A 27,536-nucleotide genomic window follows, 5' to 3' on the forward strand; every position below is an offset into this window, starting at 1 on the left:
GGCCTTTTGGACGAGGAGAATTGGGACCTGCCCGCGCCCTGAAAGGACCGAAACCTCGACTGCCCCCTCCTCTGTTGGGGTATGTTCGGTTTGGGCTGGGGTAAGGATGTATCCTTTCCCTTGGATTGTTTGATGATTTCATCCAAACGCTCGCCAAACAATCGGTCGCCAGAAATTGGCAAACTGGTTAAGCGCTTTTTGGAAGCAGAATCTGCCTTCCATTCCCGTAGCCACAAGGCCCTGCGGAGTACCACCGAATTGGCGGATGCAACCGCCGTACGGCTCACAGAGTCCAGGACAGCATTAATAGCGTAAGACGCAAATGCCGACGTCTGAGAGGTTATGGACGCCACCTGCGGCGCGGACGTGCGTGTGGCTGCGTCAATTTGCGCTTGACCTGCTGAGATAGCTTGTAGCGCCCATACGGCTGCGAATGCTGGGGCAAAAGAAGCGCCGATCGCTTCATAGATGGATTTCAACCAGAGCTCCATCTGCCTGTCAGTGGCATCTTTGAGTGAAGCCCCATCTTCCACTGCCAGTATGGATCTAGCCGCCAGTCTGGAGATTGGAGGATCCACCTTGGGACACTGAGTCCAACCTTTGACCACGTCCGGGGGAAAGGGATAACGTGTATCCTTAAGGCGCTTAGAAAAACGCTTATCTGGACAAGCATGGTGATTCTGGACTGCCTCTCTGAAATCAGAGTGGTCCAGAAACATACTCGGTGTACGCTTGGGAAACCTGAAACGGAATTTCTCCTGCTGAGAAGCTGACTCCTCCACCGGAGGAGCTGAGAGAGAAATATCCAACATTTGATTGATGGACGCAATAAGATCATTCACTATGGCGTCCCCGTCAGGAGTATCAAGATTGAGAGCGGCCTCAGGATCAATATCCTGATCAGCTGTCTCCGCTTCATCAACCAGAGATTCCCCCCGCTGAGACCCTGAACAATATGATGTCGAGGGAATTTCCCAGCGAGCTCGCTTAGTCGGTCTGGGGCTGGGGTCTGTGTCAGAGTCCTCAGCCTGGGATCTATGAGACACCCCGGGGGGACATTGTTGGTCCAACTGAGGGGGGCCAGGGAGCAATGATTCAACAGTGTCCCTGTGCAGAGATACCGGTCTGGACTGCAAAGCTTCTAGTATCTTAGCCATAGTCTCAGAGAGTTTATCCGTAAAGACTGCAAACTCCGTCCCCGTCACCTGGACAGTGTCAGCAGGTGGTTCCCCCTGGGCCCCCCTTAGCAGAGGCTCCGGCTGAGTAAGTGCCGCAGGGGCCGAGCAGTGCACACAATGAGGGTCAGTGGAACCTGCCGGTAGCGGTGTCGTACATGCGGCGCAGGCAGCATAGTAAGCCTGTGTTTTGGCACCCCTGCCTTTTGTGGGCGCCATGCTATTGTCTTCCCTGAGCAACACAATAGGGTATATAGCCAGAAATCAACTGTGCACCATACAGTGTAAAGTATATACTATAAACATATAATTTATAATTACACTTCTGCACAATGGGGCTAGCACCACAGGTGCTGCTTACCACCCGCTTAAAGCGGTTGTGAGGCCACCAGAATCCCTGCCTGGGTCTCCCAGAATTTGTCCCCCTCTGCAGCGTCCGAGGAGCTGACAGGAATGGCTGCCGGCGTCCTGAGGAGAGGAGGGAGCCGTGGGCGTGACCCAGAAAGTGCGGGAACTGGTGCCCCACTGTGCACAGTGAGGGGGGTGGAGTATGCAAAGCATGCTCCAGCCCTCATTGCTGCTCGTCCTGAACAGCGTCCCGCCCTTCCCCTGCCTGTCAGGGCTGGGGGCGGGAGGAAAAGAGACTAGGCCGCAAAAGCCGGGGACTCGAGTAATAAGCGCGGCCGCCGTATAAGCGCGGCCGGCGCGGAAGTCCCCGGCGCACTACAAGTCCCAGCCGCGCCGCAGTGTTAACCATGGCAGCGGCGGTCAGCACGGTAGTCCCCATACACAAACACACTCAGCGACGCTGCAGTGTGTAATGGCACATTTAACCCGGTCAGCGCCGCGGTCCCCGGTGCACTAGCACACCCAGCAATGCTGGAGTGTCGCTGTGCGCGGTCCCCACTGGGACACAGAGTACCTCCAAGTAGCAGGGCCATGTCCCTGAACGATACTCGGCTCCTATCCAGCAGAGTCCTCGGGAGCTGTGGATGGAGCACGGTCTCAGTGCCTGGAGACCGATAGGATCCCACTTCACCCAGAGCCCCAAGGGGGATGGGGAAGGAAAACAGCATGTGGGCTCCAGCCTCCGTACCCGCAATGGATACCTCAACCTTAACAACACCGCCGACAAGAGTGGGGTGAGAAGGGAGCATGCTGGGGGCCCTATATGGGCCCACTTTTCTTCCATCCGACATAGTCAGCAGCTGCTGCTGACTAATCTGTGGAGCTGTGCGTGCATGACTGCCTCCTTCGCACAAAGCAAAAAACTGAGGAGCCCGTGGGAGCACGGGGGGTGTATAGGCAGAAGGGGAGGGGCTTTACACTTTTAGTGTAATACTTTGTGCGGCCTCCGGAGGCATAGCTATACACCCAATTGTCTGGGTCTCCCAATGGAGCGACAAAGAAACTCAGTATTAATCACAGTTTTGTAATATACATGAGCAGGGAACTGCTAGTTGAGAACTACATTTAAAATCCTTGCAGTATGATAACTACTGCGTTTTAAAGGTCACGTGATAATAATTTTCATTGTACACCATATGACACATATTTACCCTGACTTAGGCGAAGATCTGAATGGTGAGACTTCTGTTTCACTCTTTAGTTTTTCATCTACATGTTGCAAAAACAGAATAAAGAGTTAAAAACGTAGCCCTGAAAATATAGTATAAAAAGCTTAAGTAATGGTGTGAGATATATGGCATATATGATTAGCGGAGACTGAAAGAAACCTCCCAATTCCCTGCATATAACAATGTAGCATATAGTTTTACAAGAATCTTTACCTTTTTTTTGTAAACACTGACACATTTCTTTTATATCACCCAAGGCAATAGCTTCCTAATAACATTTATATATGTTATATTATAAATAGTATTTACACTAAAACACCTCCAGAAAACACATATCCTCTGTTGTCCTCTTTCTATAGTTGTCTAATTCTGTTCTCAGATTTCTAAGCTGGTCCTATACCAACTCCCACGACAGCCGCTTCTTTGCCATAAAACCTGCATGTTTATTTCAAAGGGGACATACAGTACTGCCTGACACAATGCCGCTATAAGGAGGTGGATTGGTTGCAGTCGCGTTCCTTTCCCTGAAGACACCAATCCAGTTATGTAGTATGAATTATGTCTTGTGTCATTGTAAATAAGCTGCCCTGTGAACTGTGATGTGCAGTCATGAAATGTGTTATACAGTGATATTTGTGGAGACAATGTCAGAGAGAGAGCAGAGCTGCAGAATGATGGTGTGAGAGCGCTCACGATGGCTCATAAAGGCTTGAGGATTGGGTGCACACAGGTTGATGCAGCTGATGACCCTTATGGAAGAGGAGGTACGACGGGGCGGCCTGCCAGAGGCCCATATCCCACGGGTCCGTGTCTGAAGCTGGGGCCTAGGCTTCTCCTTGGCCCCTGGCTCGCAGATGGGTTGAGCAACTCAGAGTCCTGCAGGCTCACTGACCGGTGGGATTCCCCTCAACCGCACCAAAGTTCCCACGCCCTGCTCAAATCTCACACCTGCCACAAACCTTGATCCTGAGGAAACCTCAGTCCTTGGGGAGACCCCTCCCACCAAGCAGCGGTGGATCGCAGAGGTCAGCAGAAGACCCATGAAACAGAAATGAAGTCGGAAGCTGAAAAGTCCATATTGTGCTTGTTACACCTATATGTGAAGCAGTTTGAAGTTCTAGGAGGACAAAAAGTTTAAGTGAGTCTAAAGGTCCAGTCACACTAAGCAACTTACCAGCGATCCCAACAACGATAGGGATCGCTGGTAAGTTGCTAGGAGGTTGCTGGTGAGATGTCACACTGCGACGCTCCAGCGATCCCACCAGCAACCTGACCTGGCAGGGATCGCTGGAGCGTGGCTACACGAGTTGCTGGTGAGCTCACCAGCAACCAGTGACCAGACCCCAGCGCCGCGTGGAAGATGCTGCGCTTGGTAACTAAGGTAAATATCGGGTAACCAACCCGATATTTACCTTGGTTACCAGTGCACGGAGCTACACGTGCAGAGAACAGGGAGCAGCGCACACTGAGCGCTGGCTCCCTGCTCTCCTAGTTACAGCACACATCGGGTTAATTAACCCGATGTGTGCTGCAGCTAAATGTGCACAGAGCAGGGAGCAGCGCACAATGCTTAGCGCTGGCTCCCTGCTCTCCTAGTTACAGCACACATCGGGTTAATTAACCCGATGTGTGCTGCAGCTACATGTGCACAGAGCAGGGAGCAGCGCACAATGCTTAGCGCTGGCTCCCTGCTCTCCTAGTTACAGCACACATCGGGTTAATTAACCCGATGTGTGCTGCAGCTAAATGTGCACAGAGCAGGGAGCAGCGCACAATGCTTAGCGCTGGCTCCCTGCTCTCCTAGTTACAGCACACATCGGGTTAATTAACCCGATGTGTCCTGCAGCTACATGTGCACAGAGCAGGAGCCGGCACTGACAGTGAGAGTGGAGGAGGCTGGTATCAAAGGTAAATATCGGGTAACCAAGGACAGGGCTTCTTGGTTACCCGATGTTTACATTGGTTACCAGCCTCCGCAGAAGCCGGCTCCTGCTGCCTGCACATTTAGTTGTTGCTGTCTCGCTGTCACACACAACGATCTGTGCTTCACAGCGGGACAGCAACAACTAAAAAATAGCCCAGGACATTCAGCAACAACCAACGACCTCACAGCAGGGGCCAGGTTGTTGCTGGATGTCACACACAGCAACATCGCTAGCAACGTCACAAAAGTTGTTCGCTAGCAGCGATGTTGCTAGCAATGTTGCTTAGTGTGACGGGGCCTTTAGATCCAACTCTATCTGGGACTCCTCTACATTCCTATCTCTGGATGGCTGACATATTGTTTATTCCCTCTGTGGAATGTGAGACTTTGAGCCATGAGAGGGTTGCACACTCTTCGCTAATCCAGAAAGGACTTTCCCACCAAAAGACTGTGTTCCCGGTCCTAAGGACTGATGTTAGGGAAAGGGGGGAAAGAAACCCTAAGGAACTGTGCTTATGGACTGTGCTTCCATTTTAAGGTTGTGACTTTAAAAACTTTTCCACCATTCTACAGTCTGATGGGAGATATGAGTCTTCATTGTGTTTTGTTCTAATTTGAATAATGAACTATACCCTTGGACAAGAAAGAATTCTGTTGTGTTTGCCTAAAAGCACTTGATAAATATAGACTTGAACACTTTGCTTCCAGCATCCTAACCCAGTAGGACCGGATCTGTGCTGTCCTAAGTGGAAGAGAAGGTTTAATGTTGATTAATGTTATGTGTGGTTCTGCATTGGTGTCTTCCAGGTTGTCCAAATGGTCGAGGGCGACCATTATTAAAGAAGGGAGGAATGTAAGGAGGCTTCTTGCTGTTGCGTTCCTTTCCCTAGAAACAGAATTGAGGAGTGCACTATTAGGTAGGTATATATTAACATCAATATATCAAATGGGTGCTAGCTAGTGCAATAAGGGGGTAAATCAGAACACAAAGAAAAAGATATTGCACATGGAGAAGCAAGCACAACCTGTAGTAAATGATAAAATGCAACCTTTATTACAAATAAAAAAATGAAAACAATTAAAACCAAGCCTAACAATGCATGATAACCAACACACCATAAAGAGTCATTATGTATATATACTAGTTAGAAATAGAAAAAAATGACATAATCTCACAATACACAGGAATAACCTCCAAAGGACACAAAAAATATACAAGGGAAGGGGGACAATAATCTGCAAAGATACTAAAGTTATGTATGTAAACCGATGCTCTAGCAAAAGCTGAATAGGTGTATAATGTGCTTCTTTGCATGACCACCCCTCCCCCCCTCTTCGCAGGACTTATTTATTCCTCTGTGTTATCAGCTCTTGATTGGGTAATTGTATTTACAATTGTTGCAGACCATAGATAGAACATCGGTTTTCATACATAACTTTAGTATCTTTGCAGGTTATTGTCCCCTTCCCTTGTATATTTTTGGTGTCCTTTGGAGGTTATTCCTGTGTATTGTGAGATTGTGTCATTTTCTTTCTATTTCTAACTAGTATATATACAAAATGACTCGTTATGGGGTGTTGGTTATCATGCATTGTTAGGCTTGGTTTTAATTGTTTTTATTTTTCGATTTGTAATAAAGTTTGCATTTTATCATATACTAATGGTTGTGTTTGCTTCTCCATGTGCAATATCTTTTTCATCGTGTTCTGCGTTCCTTTCCCTGACTATACCAATCGCATTATGTAGTATATGTTATGTCTTGCAACATTGTAAATAAGGTGCTGTGTGAAATGTGATACATAGTTGTGTAATGTGTTATAATATTTTCCTTTATATTGCATTGCAGTATTATATGTAGTTGCCAGACTAAAGGGTAAGAAATAGTTAAGTGTTTTGACTAGCTCACAGAGGGAGGAATTAGCTGATAGGGAGAGAAAGTTTTCCTTCTAGAACTTGGGACAGGCCTTAGATTGCAGCTAGAGCTGACTTCTTGGTCTGAGTGCACTGCAGGTTGCATGCAGTGGGTGACCTGGGGCAAGAGAACAAGTAAGGAGACCAGACCTGAGACAGCGTGATCCTGAAAGACTGACTGAAACATAGGGCATTGGACAATGCTGAGACTAGGGACCAACCTTCCCACGTATTGGCCTTAGACAGAAGGGTCCATAGAATGGTACTCTAGTAGGAAGGCCCCAAGTAGCTTACAGCTCAAAGGTAATTGGCTGAGACAGACGAGAGATAAGCTGACTATCTTAGGGGGGAGTCCCCTTAGACATCTGAGAGCCAGAAGCTCGACTCTGCCCACAGCAGCTAAAAAAACCTTACCCCCTCCTCAATGAGGAGAATCCCACATGGAACTGCTGGAGGAAAGAATGGCTTTCATGTACTGGACTGTGAAGTTAGACTGGGTTATGCTGAAAAGAACAGTAAAAACCCATATTGTACTGGAAGTGTGTTTGACGTTGTTCTGTGCTACCAAAGCTTGCTGGAAGCTATGTTCCCACTATCTTGTGTATAAAGTTGTTAATGGAGTATTAAGTAAAGCTTTGTTGTTTGAACAGAACTAGTGGTCTCCTTGTTGGAACAAGTCAATATCTGATCCTGGCTAGCAGAAGCCAGCGGCAACATGTGATCTGTACGGGCATACTGCCTACACTACACAAGTCCACACACCCAGCCAGGGCAGTGTGTTTTATGTAGTGTGCATCAGGAAGCAATACCTTGCCCATGCCTACTGCCCCGTGCCACTCTACACTGCAAAAACCCAGGATCTGACATTTTTAATTACAATATGCCATTTCCCCTGTTCCTGCAGGATTATTAGATTCTCAGATAACTTTTAGATTTTAAGAGCATTTGCTATTTAAATGGACTGTCAGCTCAGAATGACTGTTCAAACCAGGTACAGAAACTTAGTGCACCCTTAAAGGAGCCAAACACGTACTAAACCTTCCCATCGGCTAGTTTCCACTCAGTCTCCACCCTCCCCGTTTCTTTGTCAGCTCTGTGTTTGAAGAGCCAGAGAAGAGCTGAAATAGATGGAAAATAAGCAGGTGGGCAGGGGAATTTAACCATTTGGCCATGTCATGATGCACCGAATGCCTGTACTTGGTTTGAACAGTCATCCTGTTGTTGACAGAGTCCCTTTAAATAAGATGAAAATAAGGTTGCAAACACTTTTAAGATGGAAATAACATTATTCTCTTTCATTAATACCTTCTTTTTTTCTCATCTTTTTATCTGGCTCCATTCCTTTCTCATCTCTCTCTTTTTCTGCATTTTGTAGCCTTTCGATCTCTTGTTCAGCTTCTCTGAGCCTTTGCTTCAGTTTCTCAATTTCTTGTTCAGCTTCTCTGAGCCTTTGCTTCAGTTTCTCAATTTCTTGCAAATGCTCCCTTTCCCTTTCTTCCTCTCTTTGCAGCTGTTCTAATTTTTCAGCCTCCCATTGACGTTTCTTCTCTTTTTGATTTTTCTTGAGTTGTTTTATCTGCTCGTGTTTTTCCAGCAGGAGCGCTTCTGCAGCCCCTGAACGTTGGAGGTCTCCTAATTCCTGTATAGTTTTCTGCAGATGCGCTGTTTCTCGCTTGAGTTTCTTTTGGTACCTTTTCTCTCTTTCTATTCCCTCCATCCTCTGACACTCTCTTTCAAATTCCCGTTGTATCTCAATTTGTCGTTTCTCCTCTTTGAGACGCTCTACTTCTTGTTCCATGTCATGAAGTTCTCTTCTTGTACGGTCCGCTTCAAATGCGGGGTCTTCCACATACTGCTCTCTATCAGTTTCTGTTTCTCTCATGGCCTTTATGGTCTTTGGTGCATGGGGCCCTAATTCTTCGGCATCCTTTACATCTTTTGTTTGTTCCCTTCTGTCCGATTCCCCAGGTATACGCCTCCTTCGTGGCTCAGGCAATGTTTCAACAGGAGGTAATGAAGGAAGCTCAGACAGAAGCATATCCCAATCTTGAACGCTCACCTCTGGGAGGTCTTGGCCAAACTGTAAAATTACAATAGTCCAATTAGTAACATTACTTGTTTTTATGTTTCTAAAATAATTTCCTCATTAAGAAGAGCAAATTTTAACATCTCCTTTCATAGGTCAACCACTATGGGCAACTTGAATTATCCCATTTCCCATGTACAGTTGGTTCTGAAAGTATTAGTGAACACATTTTTGTAGCTTAGTTTCTTTACACCAGCACATTGGATCTAAAGCCATCATGATGTGATTGAAATGTAGAGATATTCAACTTTATAAAAAATATTGCATCACACATTTAGGAATTGCAAGGACAATTAACACCATTTTTACAGGCTGAAAAGTAATTAGACATAATATAGATAGATGGATTAATATTAAAGGGAACCTATCAGGTCCAATATGCACCCAGAACCACGAGCAGTTCTGGATAGATATTGCTAATCCCTGCCTAACCGTCCCTGTATACACTAGCATAGATAAAGATATCTTTAGAAAACTTATTTCTAAAGATATTTTATCATATGCTAATGAGCGAGGGGACTAGTCACCTGGCATTAGTTCCTCTTGCTAGTCGGCTCCATTAGTATGTTAGTACGCCCCGGTGGGCATGCTAACATGCTAATGAATGTGCAGCATCAAAGGATGACCTCACTCACCTCTCCACCACCATCGTGTCCAACGGGGGATTTTGGCTCAGTGCACATGACCCCAGAGTTTTGGTCATGCACACTATGAAGCCGGGTGTACAATTCCTGGATTCAAACTGAAGTAGTATGCATAACTGAAACTCTGAGGTCATGTGCACTGAGCCAAAATCCAGCGTCGGGTAGCGATGGCAGCGGAGAGGTGAGTGAGATCTTCCTCTGACTCTGTGCATTCATTAGCATGTTAGTACGCACCTGTGGGTATACTAACATGCTAATGGGGCCGACTAGCAAGGGAACTACAGCCCTTGGGACAAATCCCCGCACTCATTAGCATACAATGCTTTTTCTAAAGATCTATTTATCTATGCTAGTGTATACAGGGACAGTTAGGCAGGGATTAGCAATATGCACCCAGAACTGCTTGTGGTTCTGGGTGCATATTGGACCTGACAGGTTCCCTTTAATAACTGTATGCAAATACGTTGCCATCAGGGGGTACTTGAATGCTTCAGATTATGAGCTTCAGATGTGCTTCAGATCATGAGCACTTCTGTTCCTTCATCATTTCTCTTCCTATTAATTTAGTACAATTTAATTTTAGATTCATCTGTCCACAGAATTTTGTTATAGAAATGGGCGGACTTGAGATGTTTTCTAGCAACCGTTCGGCCTTCATTGACATTCATGAAGACAGCTTTTGATTGTAGAATTTAACAATGGAATACTCCCAAAACGTTTTACGGCTAGATGGCTAGATGTTGCATTGTCAACCCTTTGGACTGCACAGTGAGATTTTCTATTAACAGCTAACAAACAAATCCAACACTTGGAATTAACCTTTAAGTTTTTATGTCGTTGGCTTCTCATTAAGTAATGAGCTAGCAAGAAACATCAGACCATAAAACAGTTTATATGTTAATTTTCCACTGTTGTACATGTGAAAATGGAGGAACTATATCAGGGGTCAGCATGTTGGGAGTTATAGTATCACAAATGTTGGAGTGTTGATGATTGCTGACTTCAGGACTATGTAAAAAAAATTGCTGTAATTCCTAGAGTTAATGTTATATATTTGTTAAAACAAAAATCTATAAGGAGTTGTCCAAACTGAAATGAAAAAAAACTCTGCGCACACTGTCACAATTTCCTTGTATTACCCGTGTAAGTGGTTGGTCAACTGACTTCAAGTATGTGATTTACATACAAGCAGTCACATGCTGACAAGAATCTTATGGCTGCTATCAATTCGATTGACTGACCAAGAGGGCTCCATAAGGCAAACCACGATGTATGAACCAATATGGAGCCACCAGGACGAAGGTCTCCATGAGGTATCGCTTCACGTCCGCAGCCTTGTGAGTTTTACACATTCTAATCATAGCATTTCTGTATGCAAGGTGTCGATTTGTATTGAATTGATGATGTCCTACAACTTTGTAATTCACTTTTTTTCTCTATCTCGTTCCCTTTGAAATAAAAATGCTAACTCCGTTGTTTTCCAAAAGGTGGTTTCATTGCAAAGCGCATAGCTACTTTACTATAGATACCACTTCTATGCCTATAACTGCCGCCATTCTCAACTTAATTGCAGTGGACAGGATATGGGTGGACACACTGTATATAGCACTGCACTTGGATTACATGCAATGTGCAACGTTTCACACACTCCCATAAACTTGTATTGGATGCGTGAGCCGAGAATCGCTGCCAAATGCAGCTTGTTGCGATTCATTCCGCATGCCGCTGTGGCATGAGAAATCAATCGCAGATGGACATTGCCCCATAGTTTTTCACTAGAGTGAGAGCAATCTAATTTTTATTGGATTCTACTTGTCCGTGCAAAACGCAAGTGGAACCGAGGCCTTCTTGTGAGCGCCGGATTCACACTTGCGCGACATTCACATCGCATCACCCGGCACGGCCTGGCACTCTCCAGACATGAGCGTACAGCTGCATACAACTACATTCAGCTGACCCGCTCCTGTCAGGATAGTGTGTGCGGCCGTACTGGGTGATGTGATGCGAGACTCGTGCAAGTCCCTCGCAAGTATGACTCTGGCCTAAGAAGAAGCGGATGCATTTTTTTTTTTTATTTAAATAAATGATCTAAAAAAAAAAACCGATGTGTGGTCTCCCCAATTTTGATACTCAGCCAAGATAAAGCTGACAGCTAGGGCTGTATTCTCAGACTGGGGAGGTCCAGCCTACAAATATCAGCCTTCAGCTGCCCGGAATTGTCGCAGCCATTAGATGTGACAATCCCGGAACTTTACCTCGCTCTTCCTGTTGCCTTGGTGCGTTAGCAATCGGGGTAATGAGGGGTTAATAACAGCCCACAGCTGCCACTAAACCCTAGATTAGTGATGGCACAGGCATCTATGAGACACCTGCATCACTAATCTGCAATTAAAAGCAAATAAACAGACACTGAAAAAATCCTTTATTTGTAATTAAATTACAAAAAAGCCACCCTCTGTCACCACTTTATTCACCTCAACACACCCCTGTAGGTCCAACGTAATCCACATGAGGTCCCACGACGATTCCAGCTCTGCTACATCTGAATATCACAGTGAGCGGCCATAGAGGAGCATGGCTGCCCACTGTGAGAGCAGAATGAATGAGCCATGATCAGCAGTGACTGGATGCAGGGAGACGCGTCACACAGGCTGGGGGTACGTCTGACTGCAACCAATCACAGACACCAGACCAGCTGGTGGGCGGGGAAAGCCGTGCATATGAAATGAGTGGCACAGGAAGGATGCAGCACACAGCAGCATGGGAGCAGCGTACAGCAGCGTGGAAGTGTGCCGCCCCTACGTCAGTAACAGCCGGGCTGCTTGGATCCAGATCCGCAGTGTGGCTTGAGGGGTTCTCCGGACCCGGGGGTCACACGGACACTCCGAATGAAAGGGGACGTATTTGTACGGGATTTGCCGTAGTCAGTCTGTGACACCACCCACGGTGTGTGGTGAAGTGTGGCACCACCGCTGCGGTTGTGCGTCACCCGGGGGCGATGGGATGGCAGCTGGTTGTTAACCCCTCCGTGGGTAGGGATGGTTGCCCCGGGGCCGGTGACTCGGTGCAGTGGACGGTGATGGCAGGGGCTGGCGCGCCTGGTCAGACCAGAGAGTTTCAGTTTACTCACGATTAAATAAATCAGGCAACTCCAATGGTTAACCAAGGTGCTGGTAGCCGGCCGCCGCGGCCGGGTGTACTCTGGTCTCTCACCCGGAGTGATGGCCTGTGTCACTTTCCTCTGCACTGTGTTGTGATGTGCTGGACTTCCCGGTGTGGAACACGGGAGTCCGCTCCCGGTACTTCTGTTGGGAGCCGTGCCCGCTGACGCTGACCCATGGGATCTACCGGGCCCTGGCGGATGCCCTATCCCTCTCTGTGGGTGGTTGTCTGCTTTTGGGACTTTGGTTGGGACAGGACCTGTAATCCTGCCCTCAATTGGTTAATTAGCTAGGTCGTTGGTTCCAGTCCTGGCTTCAGGGTCCAAGTACCCCCTCTGTGCACGGTTTCCAGGTCAGATCTCCGGTGTCGGTACCGGCGGGTTCTAACCCTGCCCCGGTCCACCTCGGATCTCCGGCTGCCGTCTTCCCGTCTCCTGACAGACACAGACCACCGTCTGCCACCTAGCCAATACACCGGGGCTCCAACCCGGCGCCTCTCCTTTCTGAACTTGAGCTTCACCTCCTGCTCCACTGTCAACTCAGACTCAACTCAACTGCAACTCAACTCAAGCTGAATCTTAACTGACTCTTTTCCCGCCCCGGGTTCTCCAGACCCCTAGGTGGGCGTTCTCCATCTGCCTGGTCCCGCCCACTGGTGTGCCTTTCCTACCCTGGGGGGGGTGACTAGGGTTTGGTTGGCAAGGTTTAACCCCGTGAGGGAAGGTGTTGTGCGGGGGTCTATTTTGTGTGACCACCTGGCGGCGCCAGGGCATCACAGAAGCATCATATAGCCAGGCCGGAGCCTTGGTAAGTATGAAGTGCTCGTTTTATTCTTGTTTTCTTTATTTCTCCTTTATTTTTTTTAATTTTACGAGATCCGGATCAAACAGCCGGAATCCCAGGCCGGGGTCTGGCACACGGGCAACTTTGAAAGCGTGTAGATCCGGACTTTTTCAGTCCGGGTCCACCCAGCCCTATTAATAGGCCAATCTCTTGTAGACAGTTTCCTGCGAATGAAATAGGAGCGTGTACTGCTGAAATTACTGGGACTCCTTCCCAGTAGAGTAGCTGAGAAACTTTCACCATGGCTAGTCAGCAGCATGTTGTGCCGTGAATTTTTGTGTATTCTATAGTGATGTTGTCTGAATGCATGTTGGAAGACATGCCAGATTGTCCTGTCAATAGTCAAAAGGCACTGACTCCAGAATGTTGCTAGGCAGGCGGACTTCAGAGTACCTGAACTGATGAAAACTAATCCCCAATTCAGAAAGCTGGCATAACCCAGAAATAGGGGCCAAGTGTGAAATTGGACAAAGAAAATGCCTTCTATAGATACTATCATTCTGCGTAGTCTCCTCACATAACAGTGGAGATGAAATTAGGAAAAGTGCCTCAGAGTTTGGACAATGGTAAGGTGGGTCTTATTCTTGTTATCCAAAATGAAAACCCTGACCGCAGCTGTCAAAAATACTTTTTAGTAAAAGGAGGTGCTGGGATAGGATTAGAGAGGACTTATGTGGGAGTCACACGATACGATCTATCGTGCGATCGCACGAGCGATCGTACCCGCCCCCGTCGTTTGTGCGTCACGGGCAATTAGTTGCCCGTGGCGCACAAAGTCGTTAAACCCCCGTCACACACACTAACCTGCTGAGCGACGTTGCTGTGGGCGGCGAACATCCTCTTCCTGAAGGGGGTGGGACGTTCGGCGTCACAGCGACGTCACACAGCGGCCGGACAATAGAAGCGGAGATGAGCGGGACGTAAACATTCCGCCCACCTCCTTCCGTCCACATTGCCGGCGGGACGCATGTAAGCTGTGTTCATCATTCCTGGGGTGTCACACGGAGCGATGTGTGCTACCCTGGGTACGATGAACAACCGGCGCAGAGAAGAAGAAACGACTTTTTGAAAATGAGCGACGTGTCAACGAGCAACGATAAGGTGAGTATTTTTGCTCGTTCACCATCGCTCGTAGCTGTCACATGCTACGATATATCAAACGATGCCGGATTTGCGTCACTAACGACGTGACCCCGCCGACATATCGCACGATATATCGTCTCGTGTGACGCCCGCATTAGTTCTGTTAATGATCCATCTGAAGTGAAGTGTGTCTATGGTTATCTGCAGACACTACAATTTGTTGAACCATGAAAGAGCCTCATTGAGGATGTCGTATAGATAGGGGATGATCATGACACCTTGGCATGGAGAAGGACCATGCCAAGCGGTAAACTGAAAATGAGAGTTGTGAATTACAAAGTGAAAGAACATCTGGTGAGTGGGGATGTGAAGATAGGCGTTCAGGAGGTCCAATGAAGATGAAACCTATCTTAGAGCACAGGAACTCCATCCTGAGCTGCCACAGTCGAACATGTTTGTTGAAACTTTAGCTCCAAGATTGGCCTGACAGACGAAGATTTCTTGGGGACTATAGTCGAGTTTAAAGGGAACCTGTCACCAGTTTTTTTACTATTAAACCAAAAGTGTCACCTTCTGCAGCTCCTGGGCTGCATTCTATGAAGGGGCAGGCTCAGTTTGCTCTGCCCCTATCGCGGGTCGAGAAGAAAACAGTTTCCCTCGCACGCCGGTGATGCATCTGAGACTGCGCGAGACTTGGCCAGCGGAGTGCATGATGACGGCGGCGTGTCAATCATGACAGGAGGACGGCGAGCAAGGCCAGAAGGAGGGACAGGAGCCGAAATAGAGCCCGCCCATCTGGCCAACACAGCTCATTAGCATACAAAACGGTGAGATTTTATAAAGTTCTTTTTGCGGTCTGCAAGTGGGGACAGCAACAAGGTGCACCTTCATAGGATGCAGCCCAGGAGCTGCAGAAGGTGACACTTTTGGCTTAATAGTCAAAAAACTGGTGACAGGTTCCCTTTAAAATAAAAACGTGAATCTTTCCTGAAGAGATATGGCTACAATAAGCCATGAGTGAAGCAGAGAAAAAATAGCCTGAGAGAAACTGGAAACTATTGAGAGAGAGGGTGATGGTCAATAGAAAAACCTATCTCGTATTCATATGAGAATACCTCTTTGATTCAAATGTCATAGGCTGCAGAAAGCCAATATGTTCGAGAAGACTAGAAGATGACTGCCCCATCATGCAGTAGATGACTTGTTGGTTCTGGACTTCGTAAACCAGTCAGTTTGGCTGTGGAGGTGCCAGGATGGCATGAGCCTGAAAGACAGTTTTCTCTCTGCTTGAGGTGCAGGCGTCATCTCTTGACGGTTTGAGCAAAATTGGCAAAAAGACCAAAACTAGAGTGTGATGTGGCCTTGATTAGAGCATTTAGATCCTAATTGTGAAAGTAAGATGTGTTTCCTTCCAGTACCGTCACAGATAATTTCATTTAGCATGGTCCCTAAGAGAAAAAACAACAAAAGTAAGCCTGCAAGGGATTTCTTAGAGGCTGAGACAGCACTCAAAGCATTGAACCAAATGACTCTTCAGATAGCCACAATGTTGCTAGAAGCATGAGAAGAGCATCTGGCGGCCCTCAATCATTGATATCAGAGGTATTTGCTTGCAGGTGTAATCTGACTTGCTAGGTCAGAAAGTTAGAAAGTTCTCAGGCTGAAACACCAAAAAGGTTGCTTGGATCAGGTTTAAACTGCTTTAGATACCCAAGTAGTTGCAAAGACCACACACAAAGCCAGACGAGACACAAGGTCATGACAGCTGCCTCAATAGTGGGCTTAGCCAAAAAATCGCTTAGTATATCCATCAGGTCGTTAGTGGACATTGCGACAGCAAGAAACGGGAGGGTCAACCTTCAGGGAAGAAGTCCATTTGTAAAGGAGATAAGTTGAGTCGGATAAAAAATATCCAGACTTTTAGGTATCTGGAAATGTCCATCTTGGGATTTTCATTATCTGGTTAACACCTCATCAAACTGGGATCGGTGCGTCTGGCATCCTGGGAAGTGGTCAATGTACCAGGGGCAGTCATGGAAAGCGCTCCATAATGGTAACCAATGACTCTAGAACACATGATAGCTCTGTTAACGTACACACAAGACAATAACCTATTCAGAAGGGATGCACCATCTTCTTGAGTGAGGGAGCTCCTTAGCAATCTATGGTAGAAGTGGAGGGCAGGCATAACCAGTGGACTGCTCCAAAAGGGGTAACTTAGGTTGGACAGCCTGGCTGGTGAAAGCGCTCTTCTCTAAAATGAGACATGACAGGAGAGGGAGAAGAAAAGAGCAAAAGACATTATAATAGGTGCCAGTGTAGCGCCCCTGAGCCAGCCAGGGCACTACTACAAGGAACTGCATCCTCTTGGGGATGCAGAACCTACCCCCTGGGAACTAGAGTATCAGTGCCGATGCACTACAAGGAACTGCATCCTCTAGTTGACGCAGATCCTACCCCCTGGGACCTAGAGTACCAGTGCCGATACCACCAAAGAATAACCAAAATCTTAGTTCTCCACACTGGGCATAGAGGTATGAACGAGTCCCGGGATTAGCCAGCCTGGTGGGAGGGGACGAAGAGAACAGTGGCAGATAGTGAGGTCTGCGGACATGTCTGAGCTGGATCTGTGTAACAGTGACCCGGGGGCATTGGAGAGAGGTCGCCAGGGCAGATACGGATAGATACCGCTGGGACCGGAGCATTCACAGGGCACAGGGCCCTAGATCAGGCGCCAGTTCTACATGGCTTAATAATCACCTGCACGGTGAGGACACCTTCATGGACTTCAACGAACCAAATAGTACGGGGGCATCAGCAGTAAACTAAGATCGGGGTTCGGACACTTACTTCCCCACAGGGTCCGCACTGCCTGCCGTATGGAGAAGGAGACTGTACCCCCAAAAGGGACAGTCGGGCCCCAAACGCTCCACACTACGGGGACCCAACCAACAGAGAGTGCCGGGGACAGAGCAACCTGGGTCACTACATTGGCACTGATACTCCAAGGGACCTGAACCAGTAATCCAAGGCTCTGAGTGAGTAGAGACTGTTCAAGACAACCTGGTGTGGTCTCCGTTATTGCCCCTCACAACCCCCAGGCACGGCCCTACATGCGGAGGGCCTAACATCATTGCTGCTACCACCACCAGCTCTGTGAGTACCTACATTCTACACCTTTAACAGCAACTTGCAGGTGGCGTCACGGACTCTAACTTTCATCCTCACTGTAAATACCCCCTTTTTACAAAAGAAGCCCCAGGGCACAGGACTGGACAACTGCCACCAGAGTGACATTCCCATTTGCAACTGCCCGGGATCGAGGACCCCCTTCCCTGGGCGCGACACCAGCAAGGGGAAACCTGGAATGATGGGAAGGGAATTATCAGTCCCTCAGTCAAGGCGGTACTACCAGGGCCTCAAAAGCCATTAGACACCAGATGCTGAGATGAACAAACTGCTGTATACTGGCTGAGGACTCACTTTACCAGACTTAGAACGTGCAAGTCAGCAGTCAGGCACTGCAAGCTCTAATCCTCAGCAGCATTGACAAAAAGATAAAAGAAGAGGGAGTGGGGAACATAACTTAGATGAAATATATGGGTGGAGTGAAGAAAAGAGAACAACGGAAACATGTGCTGCTGATAGGCCTAAAGAGGAAAAGGGAGCGAAGCCAGCAAAGAAGGCCTGTGATGTGTATACATATTATGAAAAGACAGAGGAGAAAATGGAGAGCAGGGAATGTGGAATTGAGGCCATATCTGCCAGTCCTTAAAAGGCGCGGTTCACCCATATTTTTTATTGTCTAGATCGATATTATATCGAGAAACAATGTTTCTCTCAAATACCTTATGTTGGCAATAGTGCCTGTGAGAGGCACTATTGCAGACAGCTGTTCCTCGCTCCGTGACCCCCAGCCTCCGTGACCTCGGGGATCCGGTGACGTCACAGTTCCTGACACCGTGGCCGGCCACAGTGTCCGTGAGTGATGGGCTGTGGGCGGTGTTTCACTGCTCTTCACAGCCCATCAGCTCCCAGCTCCCTCACAGCAAAGCGCTGCATGCAGGAGACACGCTGAGCTGTGACCAACGGTGAAACATCGCCCACAGCTTGGTGAATCAGGAAGACTGGGGCCAGCTGCAGGGATGTGACATGCCTGGAACTTGACCTGACGTCACCAGAGCGGGGAACAGCGGTCTGCAATAGGGGCCTCTCACAGGCACTATTGCCAACATAAGCTATTTGAGAGAAACATTGCTTCTCAATATAATATCGATCTAGAAAATAAAAAATATGGGTGAACCACCCTTTCAAGTCTGTAATGATGGATGCTTCCTATCTTTATTCCATGCTATATGCCATGCTTTGAAGAGTGAACAGGAAGAAGCAGAGGCAACAACTGATTAAAAATCTGCAAAGCCGGTGTTCTGGCCTTGCTGGACAAAATACAGGGGACACAGAGGGAGCAGTGCTAAAGGTTTCACACTATCTGGAGCGGTGTGACACAGTAGCTTATCCTGCTCTGTTTCCGAGACTAGAGAATGAAATGGAAATTAATAACAATTAGGTAGATCCAGACATGGGGATCCAAGATCTGAGTCTACCTCATACATGACACTAAGCTAACCTGATGTTATCACTTTTTGTACTATTTTTATTTTAGTGTCAGCCTCTTGCAGGCTACAGCAACTATACACGGTTCTTATGCCCCAAATGAAGCACCCAATAAAAGTCAATCTATATATATAATTGCCTTATTCTGTCTGTCTGTTTGTCTTGCTCCAAAATTGTGTCACGGTGAGTGTCATTACAGTGACAACCGTCTGATTGGCCGCTCGCTCGGCCTGGCCCCACCCCCCCCACGGATTGGTCGCTCGCCTCGGCCTGGCCCCGCCCTCCGCATGGATTGGCCGCTCGCTCCGGCCCTCCGCACACATCGCCAGACATAACCTTGCGCTGCTGGGATCGTGACGGAGCCGGTGAACGCTGGTAACCATTATACACATCGGGTAACTAAGGTCCCTTAGTTACCCGATGTGTATCATAGTTACCAGTGTACACTGGCTCCGTCACGATCCCAGCAGCGCCAGACATAACCTTGCGATGCTGGGATCGTGACGGAGCCGGTGAACGCTGGTAACCATTATACACATCGGGTAACTAAGGTCCCTTAGTTACCCGATGTGTATCATAGTTACCAGCATACACCGGCTCCGTCACGATCCCAGCAGCGGCAGACATAACCTTGCGATGCTGGGATCGTGACGGAGCCGGTGAACGCTGGTAACCATTATACACATCGGGTAACTAAGGTCCCTTAGTTACCCGATGTGTATCATAGTTACCAGCGTACACCGGCTCCCGGTACACATGTGCAGGGAGCCGGCATTATACTCCTCTCCCCCCAGGACTACTCCTCCTATTATAGTCATCCTATTATACTACTCTCTGAGTATAATAGGAGAACTATTATAGCATGCGGGGATGGAGCACGATGGGGTGCGCAGCATGGGGGATGTAGCACGATGGGGGGTGCGCAGCATGGGGGATGGAGCACAATGGGGAGTGTGCAGCATGGGGGATGGAGCACGATGGGGGGTGCGCAGCATGGGAGATGGAGCACGATGGGGAGTGCGCAGCATGGGAGATGGAGCACGATGGGGAGTGCGCAGCATGGAGGATGGAGCACGATGGGGAGTGCGCAGCATGGGGGATGGAGCACGATGGGGAGTGCGCAGCATGGGGGATGGAGCACGATGGGGGTGCGCAGCATGGGGGATGGAGCACGATGGGGAGTGTGCAGCATGGGGGATGGAGCACGATGGGGGGTGCGCAGCATGGGGGATGGAGCACGATGGGGGTGCGCAGCATTGGGGATGGAGCACGATGGGGTGCGCAGCATGGGGGATGTAGCACGATGGGGGGTGCGCAGCATGGGGGATGGAGCACAATGGGGAGTGCGCAGCATGGGGGATGGAGCACGATGGGGGGTGCGCAGCATGGGGGATGGAGCACGATGGGGGGTGCGCAGCATGGGGGATGGAGCACGATGGGGGGTGAGCAGCATAGGGGATGGAGCACGATGGGGGGTGCACAGCATGGGGGATGGAGCACGATGTGGAGTGCGCAGTATGGGGGATGGAGCATGATGGGGGGTGCGCAGCATGGGGGATGGAGCACGATGGGGGTGCGCAGCATTGGGGATGGAGCACGATGGGGTGCGCAGCATGGGGGATGGAGCACGATGGGGGGTGCGCAGCATTGGGGATGGAGCACGATGGGGAGTGCGCAGCATGGGGGATGGAGCACGATGGGGGGTGCGCAGCATGGGGTATGGAGCACGATGGGGGGTGCGCAGCATGGGGGATGGAGCACGATGGGGGGTGAGCAGCATAGGGGATGGAGCACGATGGGGGGTGCACAGCATGGGGGATGGAGCACGATGTGGAGTGCGCAGTATGGGGGATGGAGCACGATGGGGAGTGCGCAGCATGGGGATGGAGCACGATTGGGGTGCGCAGCATGGGGGATGGAGCACGATGGGGGTGCGCAGCATGGGGGATGGAGCACGATGGGGGTGCGCAGCATTGGGGATGGAGCACGATGGGGGGTGCACAGCATAGGGGATGGAGCACGATGGGGGTGCACAGCATAGGGGATGGAGCACGATGGGGGGTGCACAGCATGGGGGATGGAGCACGATGGGGGGTGCACAGCATGGGGGATGGAGCACGATGTGGAGTGCGCAGTATGGGGGATGGAGCACGATGGGGAGTGCGCAGCATGGGGATGGAGCACGATTGGGGTGCGCAGCATGGGGGATGGAGCACGATGGGGGTGCGCAGCATTGGGGATGGAGCACGATGGGGTGCGCAGCATGGGGGATGTAGCACGATGGGGGGTGCGCAGCATGGGGGATGGAGCACAATGGGGAGTGCACAGCATGGGGGATGGAGCACGATGGGGGGTGCGCAGCATGGGGGATGGAGCACGATGGGGAGTGCGCAGCAAGGAGGATGGAGCACGATGGGGAGTGCGCAGCATGGGAGATGGAGCACGATGGGGAGTGCGCAGCATGGGGGATGTAGCACGATGTGGAGTGCGCAGCATGGGGGATGGAGCACGATGGGGAGTGCGCAGCATGGAGGATGGAGCACGATGGGGAGTGCGCAGCATGGGGGATGGAGCACGATGGGGAGTGCGCAGCATGGGGGATGGAGCACGATGGGGGTGCGCAGCATGGGGGATGGAGCACGATGGGGAGTGCGCAGCATGGGGGATGGAGCACGATGGGGGGTGCGCAGCATGGGGGATGGAACACGATGGGGGGTGCGCAGCATGGGGGATGGAGCACGATGGGGGGAGCGCAGCATGGGGGATGGAGCACGATGGGGAGTGCGCAGCATGAGGGATGGAGCACGATGGGGAGTGCGCAGCATGGGGGATGGAGCACGATGGGGGTGCGCAGCATGGGAGATGTAGCATGATGGGGGGTGCGCAGCATGGGGGATGTAGCACGATGGGGAGTGTGCAGCATGGGGGATGGAGCACGATGGGGGGTGGGCAGCATGGGGGATGGAGCACGATGGGGGTGCGCAGCATGGGGGATGGAGCACGATGGGGGGTGCGCAGCATGGGGTATGGAGCACGATGGGGGTGCGCAGCATGGGGTATGGAGCACGATGGGGGGTGCGCAGCATGGGGTATGGAGCACGATGGGGGGTGCGCAGCATGGGGGATAGAGCACGATGGGGGGTGCGCAGCATGGGGGATGGAGCACGATGTGGAGTGCGCAGTATGGGGGATGGAGCACGATAGGGAGTGCGCAGCATGGGGATGGAGCACGATTGGGGTGCGCAGCATGGGGGATGGAGCACGATGGGGGTGCGCAGCATGAGGGATGGAGCACGATGGGGAATGCGCAGCATGGGGGATGGAGCACGATGTGGAGTGCGCAGTATGGGGGATGGAGCACGATGGGGAGTGCGCAGCATGGGGATGGAGCACGATTGGGGTGCGCAGCATTGGGGATGGAGCACGATGGGAGTGCGCAGCATGAGGGATGGAGCACGATGGGGAATGCGCAGCATGGGGGATGGAGCACGATGGGGAGTGCGCAGCATGGGGGATGGAGCACGATGGGGAGTGCGCAGCATGGGGATGGAGCACGATGGGGGTGCACACCTCCCCCCAAAACACACACACACCACCACACGCGCACCGCACAACACACCACACGCACACTGGGAACCACAAACACCGCCCTACACAGACACCCACAAACACAGACAACGCCGCACACACACAACACACAACACCCAACACACAAACACCGCAGCATACACAAATATACGCACATACCGCGCAACACACACACATTGCACAAAACATACCTCCCCCCAAAACACACCCACGCACCCCACACCCACACAAACCGCGCAACACACACATCACCACACACACACTATGCTGCAGACACACAGCGCTCCACAAACAACGCAACACACACAATGCAACACACAAACAACACCGCTCTCACACCCCCCCCCCCACACCCAGACAACACCCAGAACATTTACAGCCCTACACAAACACTTGGCAACTACACACAACAACATCTATATATATATAACAAAAATCATACATTAACTACACAATAAATTCTAGAATACCCGATGCGTTAGAATCGGGCCACCTTCTAGTGAAATAATAATCATATATCTAATTGTTCATGTTCACTTCAGTCACCTCTACTGATGGCAGAAGAGCAGGCTCCACTTCTTTCATTGTTATAAACTCTGGAGAGGTCATGTGAGAAGGCTCTAGAAATCAAATAAATGAGGACATGATTTTTTTTTTTTAAATAAATTACCTAACATAGTAGAATTCTAAATTATTTTCAATTAACACTCAGATTAGTTAGCATTTGAAGCTTCTATTTTACCTGTCTCTGTTTTACTCCAGTCCTAGTACATATCATTAATGAAGTGCCCTTAACACTAGAAGTCCCAGAAATTTCGAGCTCCCCCCTGAAGTCCCGAAAGAGGGTCAAATGACATACAATAAACTGAATAGAACTAACCAGAAACTAAATGGCTAAACTCAATGGAAAACAACAACCTCCTGTGGTGCGACCGTAATGGCCTTAATTACAGAACAAAAGACGGTGATTATAGGAAGTTAGCTAAAATCCTTCAGGTCATCCGACCTGTCTCTGGGTTCCAAAGGTAGAAATATTAAATGACCCCTCTCTGGGACTTCTAGTGTTAAAGAGAACCCATAAACCTGGCTGTTGTTTAAAATGGACCTGTACTTTCTGCAAACTGCATAAATCTATAGAGCAGGCAAATATAACAAGCTTTACCAAACATATTATCACATCCTTCCTCACTTATCAGACAGTTCTCCAGAATGGTCAGAAATAGTGATATTCCTCATGTAGTCACACAGGACAGTTTATTCTGAAAAGTTCCTTCAAAGTGCAGTTACCTTTTAAGAAAACAGCAGTCGGTCGTAGTTACTCATCACTGCTTATGGTTTAGTGTAATATCGGTATTGCCTTAATAGGGCTTGATTATGGCGGCACGAATTTTACCATTGAATGACACCATTGATTTTATCATGTGATGCACTAGAAAGTGGTAAATAAAATTCCAAATACGTTGAAATTGCAAAAAAATATGCAATTTCACAATTTTGTTGGGGTTTTTTTTATTTAGCATGTCCACTATAAGGTAAAACTGACCTGGTCTTATGATTCTACAGGTTAGTGCGATTTCATAGATATCAAACATGCATAGTTTTTTTCTATTTATTTATGTGATGAGTAAAATTCTGAAATTTATAAGAAAAAAAACTTTTTCGTTGCATCGCCATTTTCCAAGACCTGTAACGCTTTCAATTTTCGGCATAGGGGGCTGTGTGATGGCTTATGTTTACACCTTAAGCTGTTTTTACTGATACCATTTTCGGGTTGGAATGATGTTTTGATCGCCTCTTATTGCATTCTATTGTAATATTGCTATAGCCAAAAAACAATTATGGTGTTTCACTTTTTTTTCCTCTTTACAGATTCATTTATATTATATTTTGATAGATCAGACTTTTATGAATGCAGCAATACCAAATATGTGTATTTTTTGTTCATTTTCACTGGTGCAAAAGAAGGGTCTTTTTTTAATACTTTTAAAAACTTTTTTTATTCTATAGTCCACATTAAGAGACTTGAAGCTGCGATAGTGTAATCCCTTGTGCTGTACACAGCAGCACATCAGCACTGCCATGTATAGTGAAAATCACGACCTCCTATGAATGCCAGCTAAAACGCTGGCTTACACTGGAGTATCACAATGACAAGCACGGGGGGGGGGGGTCTTCACCAGACCGTCAGCTTTTATCACACCCGTCAGCGCCCCTCAATCTCATCATGGATGCATCGATGGGAAGATGGAATAACGTGCTCCCTGCCGGAGCATGTTAGATGTCGCTGTCAGAGATTGACAGCAACATTTAACAGTGTAACAGCCATGGGCAGAGCTCCTGAATAAATTAACCCTCATCTGCCAGGAAAGATGTAGGCTCGGTGTGCAACCTGCATCAAAGGCAGAGACACGACATATGGCGGAAGTTTAGATTATATGTTGTGTAGGGGTTAACAAGATTTTCCGTTTTCAGAACACCTCTGTCCCCAGCTGCAGAGTTTAACAAAAAACCACAGTGTTGGAGTCTTTCGCTACACCAGTATCTGTCATGATCTGCAGCACTGATATCCTGTCGACAGCACTGCAGCCAATCACCAAGCTTGGTCACTGCAGAGCCTCTGAGCTTAGTGATTGATGTAGTGCCATTAACATCAGTGCTGCAGACAACACCAGACACTGGCAGCGGTGGAGTAAGCTCGCTCTGGACCTGGGGATGGTGAGTAAAGCTTATTTTGGGGGATTTTTAAGTAAATTATGCTTGGATATATGGCTTTTCAGAAAATGAAAAATCCCTTTAATAAGCGATAGTCAGCAAAATCTTCTTTGATGAACATCAGTGTTCAAGCTAAATGAAGTGGACAGCCTTATTTTCCGGGTCCTTCCAATCTCACCTTCTCTATGGCTTGCTCTCCTCTTGCGTCTTGGAGGAGTTTTTTCTAATCGGACAATTTCAGGTCCTGAAGTCTCCAAAAGCATGCTAAGCTATGTTATACAAAGAGAGGAGAAGATTGTCTAACATGAAGCATTTATGCAGACTTAAAACATGTAAGGAAAGACCCAATCTATCACAACAGCTATTGGCAAATGCAAGGACTGATTAATATTCTACCATTAATAACATTGTGACGGGGTGTACAGCAGAGCAAGGAGGGACAACAGGCCAAGGAACAATCCAAAGGGCTTTATTGGAACCACAAAGATAAAGCACCAAACATAAATATAGATCCTTAAAGTCTGCAAGGAGTCCACAACAAAACAAAAGATCCAGGGGCACCGCCTGGTATTCCGATGCCAGGGAAAATAGGGCAATGGTCCTTATATGAGTTCCTTGAGTCCAACAGGTGAACAACAAAACGCAATCCCACGTGGCCACTGATCTCCAGTCTGTAACTGTCCATACACCGGCTCTAGGATCCAGCCTCAGCTATTCCCTCCCAGAGGATCAATCTTCTTTCTTCAAGTTTCACACAGACTGACTGAATCTCCCAGGTAAGCAGAGAGTTTACACTAGTTGGACTCTAGGCCCACCTCCCCCTACTCCCAGGGATGGAAGTGCCTCAAGAGGCTACAACCTTGCACTATAGGGGGTGATTACCTACAACAATAGAAATGTACACAGAAGTAGTTCAAATAAGACAATGAACCAAGCTTGAAATAGGAATCTGTACAGCAAGATACACCTCCCCCATATCCCACCATCACAACCTGTCCCCCCTTTTTAATAAGTGAGTATGCCACGAGGTCTACACAGACCTCTGGCCATCTCACTTACGTCCATGTTGCCCAGCTGTGAATAGTCTATGGTTCTTCTTTTTTTTTTTTTAACTATATTTTTATTCAAATTTTTCAATAACATAACACTGGCATAAGCGAATTCAGCATTGTAAATTCAACATTACATTGTCATATTTGATCATCCCAAATTCCATACCAATTTTTAAAATCAATAACCGTAACATGGCAAGATAAAGCAAAGGAAAGCAGCGACCCCTTAACCCATCATTCTTATCATTCCCCCCATTGAACCCTTGTGAACATGGTAATGACATATAATAAAGAAGTCCCACTCAAATCGGTTATTTCCCCCTCTCCTTTTAGTCAGCTTTCGGCCTTTCCTCCCCCACCTCCAAGCCATCCAATGTATCCTTCAATTTTTCAGTATGATACCAGACTGTGTCTTTGAAAGGTGACATAATCCTGACTATCTCCTCCCGAGTACAATAGGCCAGTATGAATTTCTTCCATTTGTTAAAGTGCTGTCGTATTCTATCCGCCCTCCTTTCTGCATCCAATCCTTCTATTTCAAGAAGATGCATGAGCTGACCCAAGATCTCTTCAATCGCGGGGACCCTAGACTCCAACCAATTTTTTAGTATCGCTCTCTTGGCTGCCAGAAGTATCACATGTATAAGTCTGGGTGGGTTAGTCATCTTCCCTTTGGTATCGTTCCCCTCCTCCCAATGGTGAAAAATAGCGAACCCAGGTGAGAGCCGAACTTCAAGACCCCACACCTTTTGTATACAACTTTTGATCTGTGACCATAATGGACTCAAATGGGGGCAGGACCACAACCCGTGAAGGAGATCAGTTCCACTACTCTTACACTTAGGGCAATACGTAATCCTGTCTGGCTTTGTTGCTGATGGAGGGAGATTAAAACCATAAATTGCCTTGTGCATAATTCTAAATTGGGTTTCTCGCCAATTCTCATTTAAAATTGATTTACGAAGAGCATTCCACCCTCCCCTAATTTTTACCCCCATAGACGGGTCCTCAAATTGTTTTTCCCAAGATTTAAATAAACCTTCCGGGTGCTGTCCTATTAATAGATCACGCATGGCTCCATAAAGAAAAGAGATAGATGATGAAGTTATTGAGTTCTTTACCAGACAATCAAAAGAGTTAAATACTACCTCCTGGGTCACATCAT

At 48.4% G+C, this 27,536-nt stretch overlaps 1 protein-coding gene across 1 annotated transcript in view; it reads right to left on the reverse strand.

Annotated features, from left to right (window-relative positions):
- Nucleotides 1-27,536, reverse strand: part of REC8 (REC8 meiotic recombination protein) — a 144,971-nt gene that overhangs the window by 79,330 nt on the left and 38,105 nt on the right. The window contains exons 6-9 of the mRNA XM_075340722.1: nucleotides 25,498-25,588; nucleotides 23,154-23,227; nucleotides 7,894-8,668; nucleotides 2,735-2,792 (exon numbers count right to left, since the gene is read on the reverse strand). Coding sequence (XP_075196837.1) covers nucleotides 2,735-2,792; nucleotides 7,894-8,668; nucleotides 23,154-23,227; nucleotides 25,498-25,588 — 998 coding nt within the window. The remainder of the gene's footprint in view (nucleotides 1-2,734; nucleotides 2,793-7,893; nucleotides 8,669-23,153; nucleotides 23,228-25,497; nucleotides 25,589-27,536) is intronic.

This window comes from Anomaloglossus baeobatrachus, chromosome 1 (assembly GCF_048569485.1).
Source record: "Anomaloglossus baeobatrachus isolate aAnoBae1 chromosome 1, aAnoBae1.hap1, whole genome shotgun sequence".
In the NCBI taxonomy this organism is placed as follows: Eukaryota; Metazoa; Chordata; class Amphibia; order Anura; family Aromobatidae; genus Anomaloglossus; species Anomaloglossus baeobatrachus.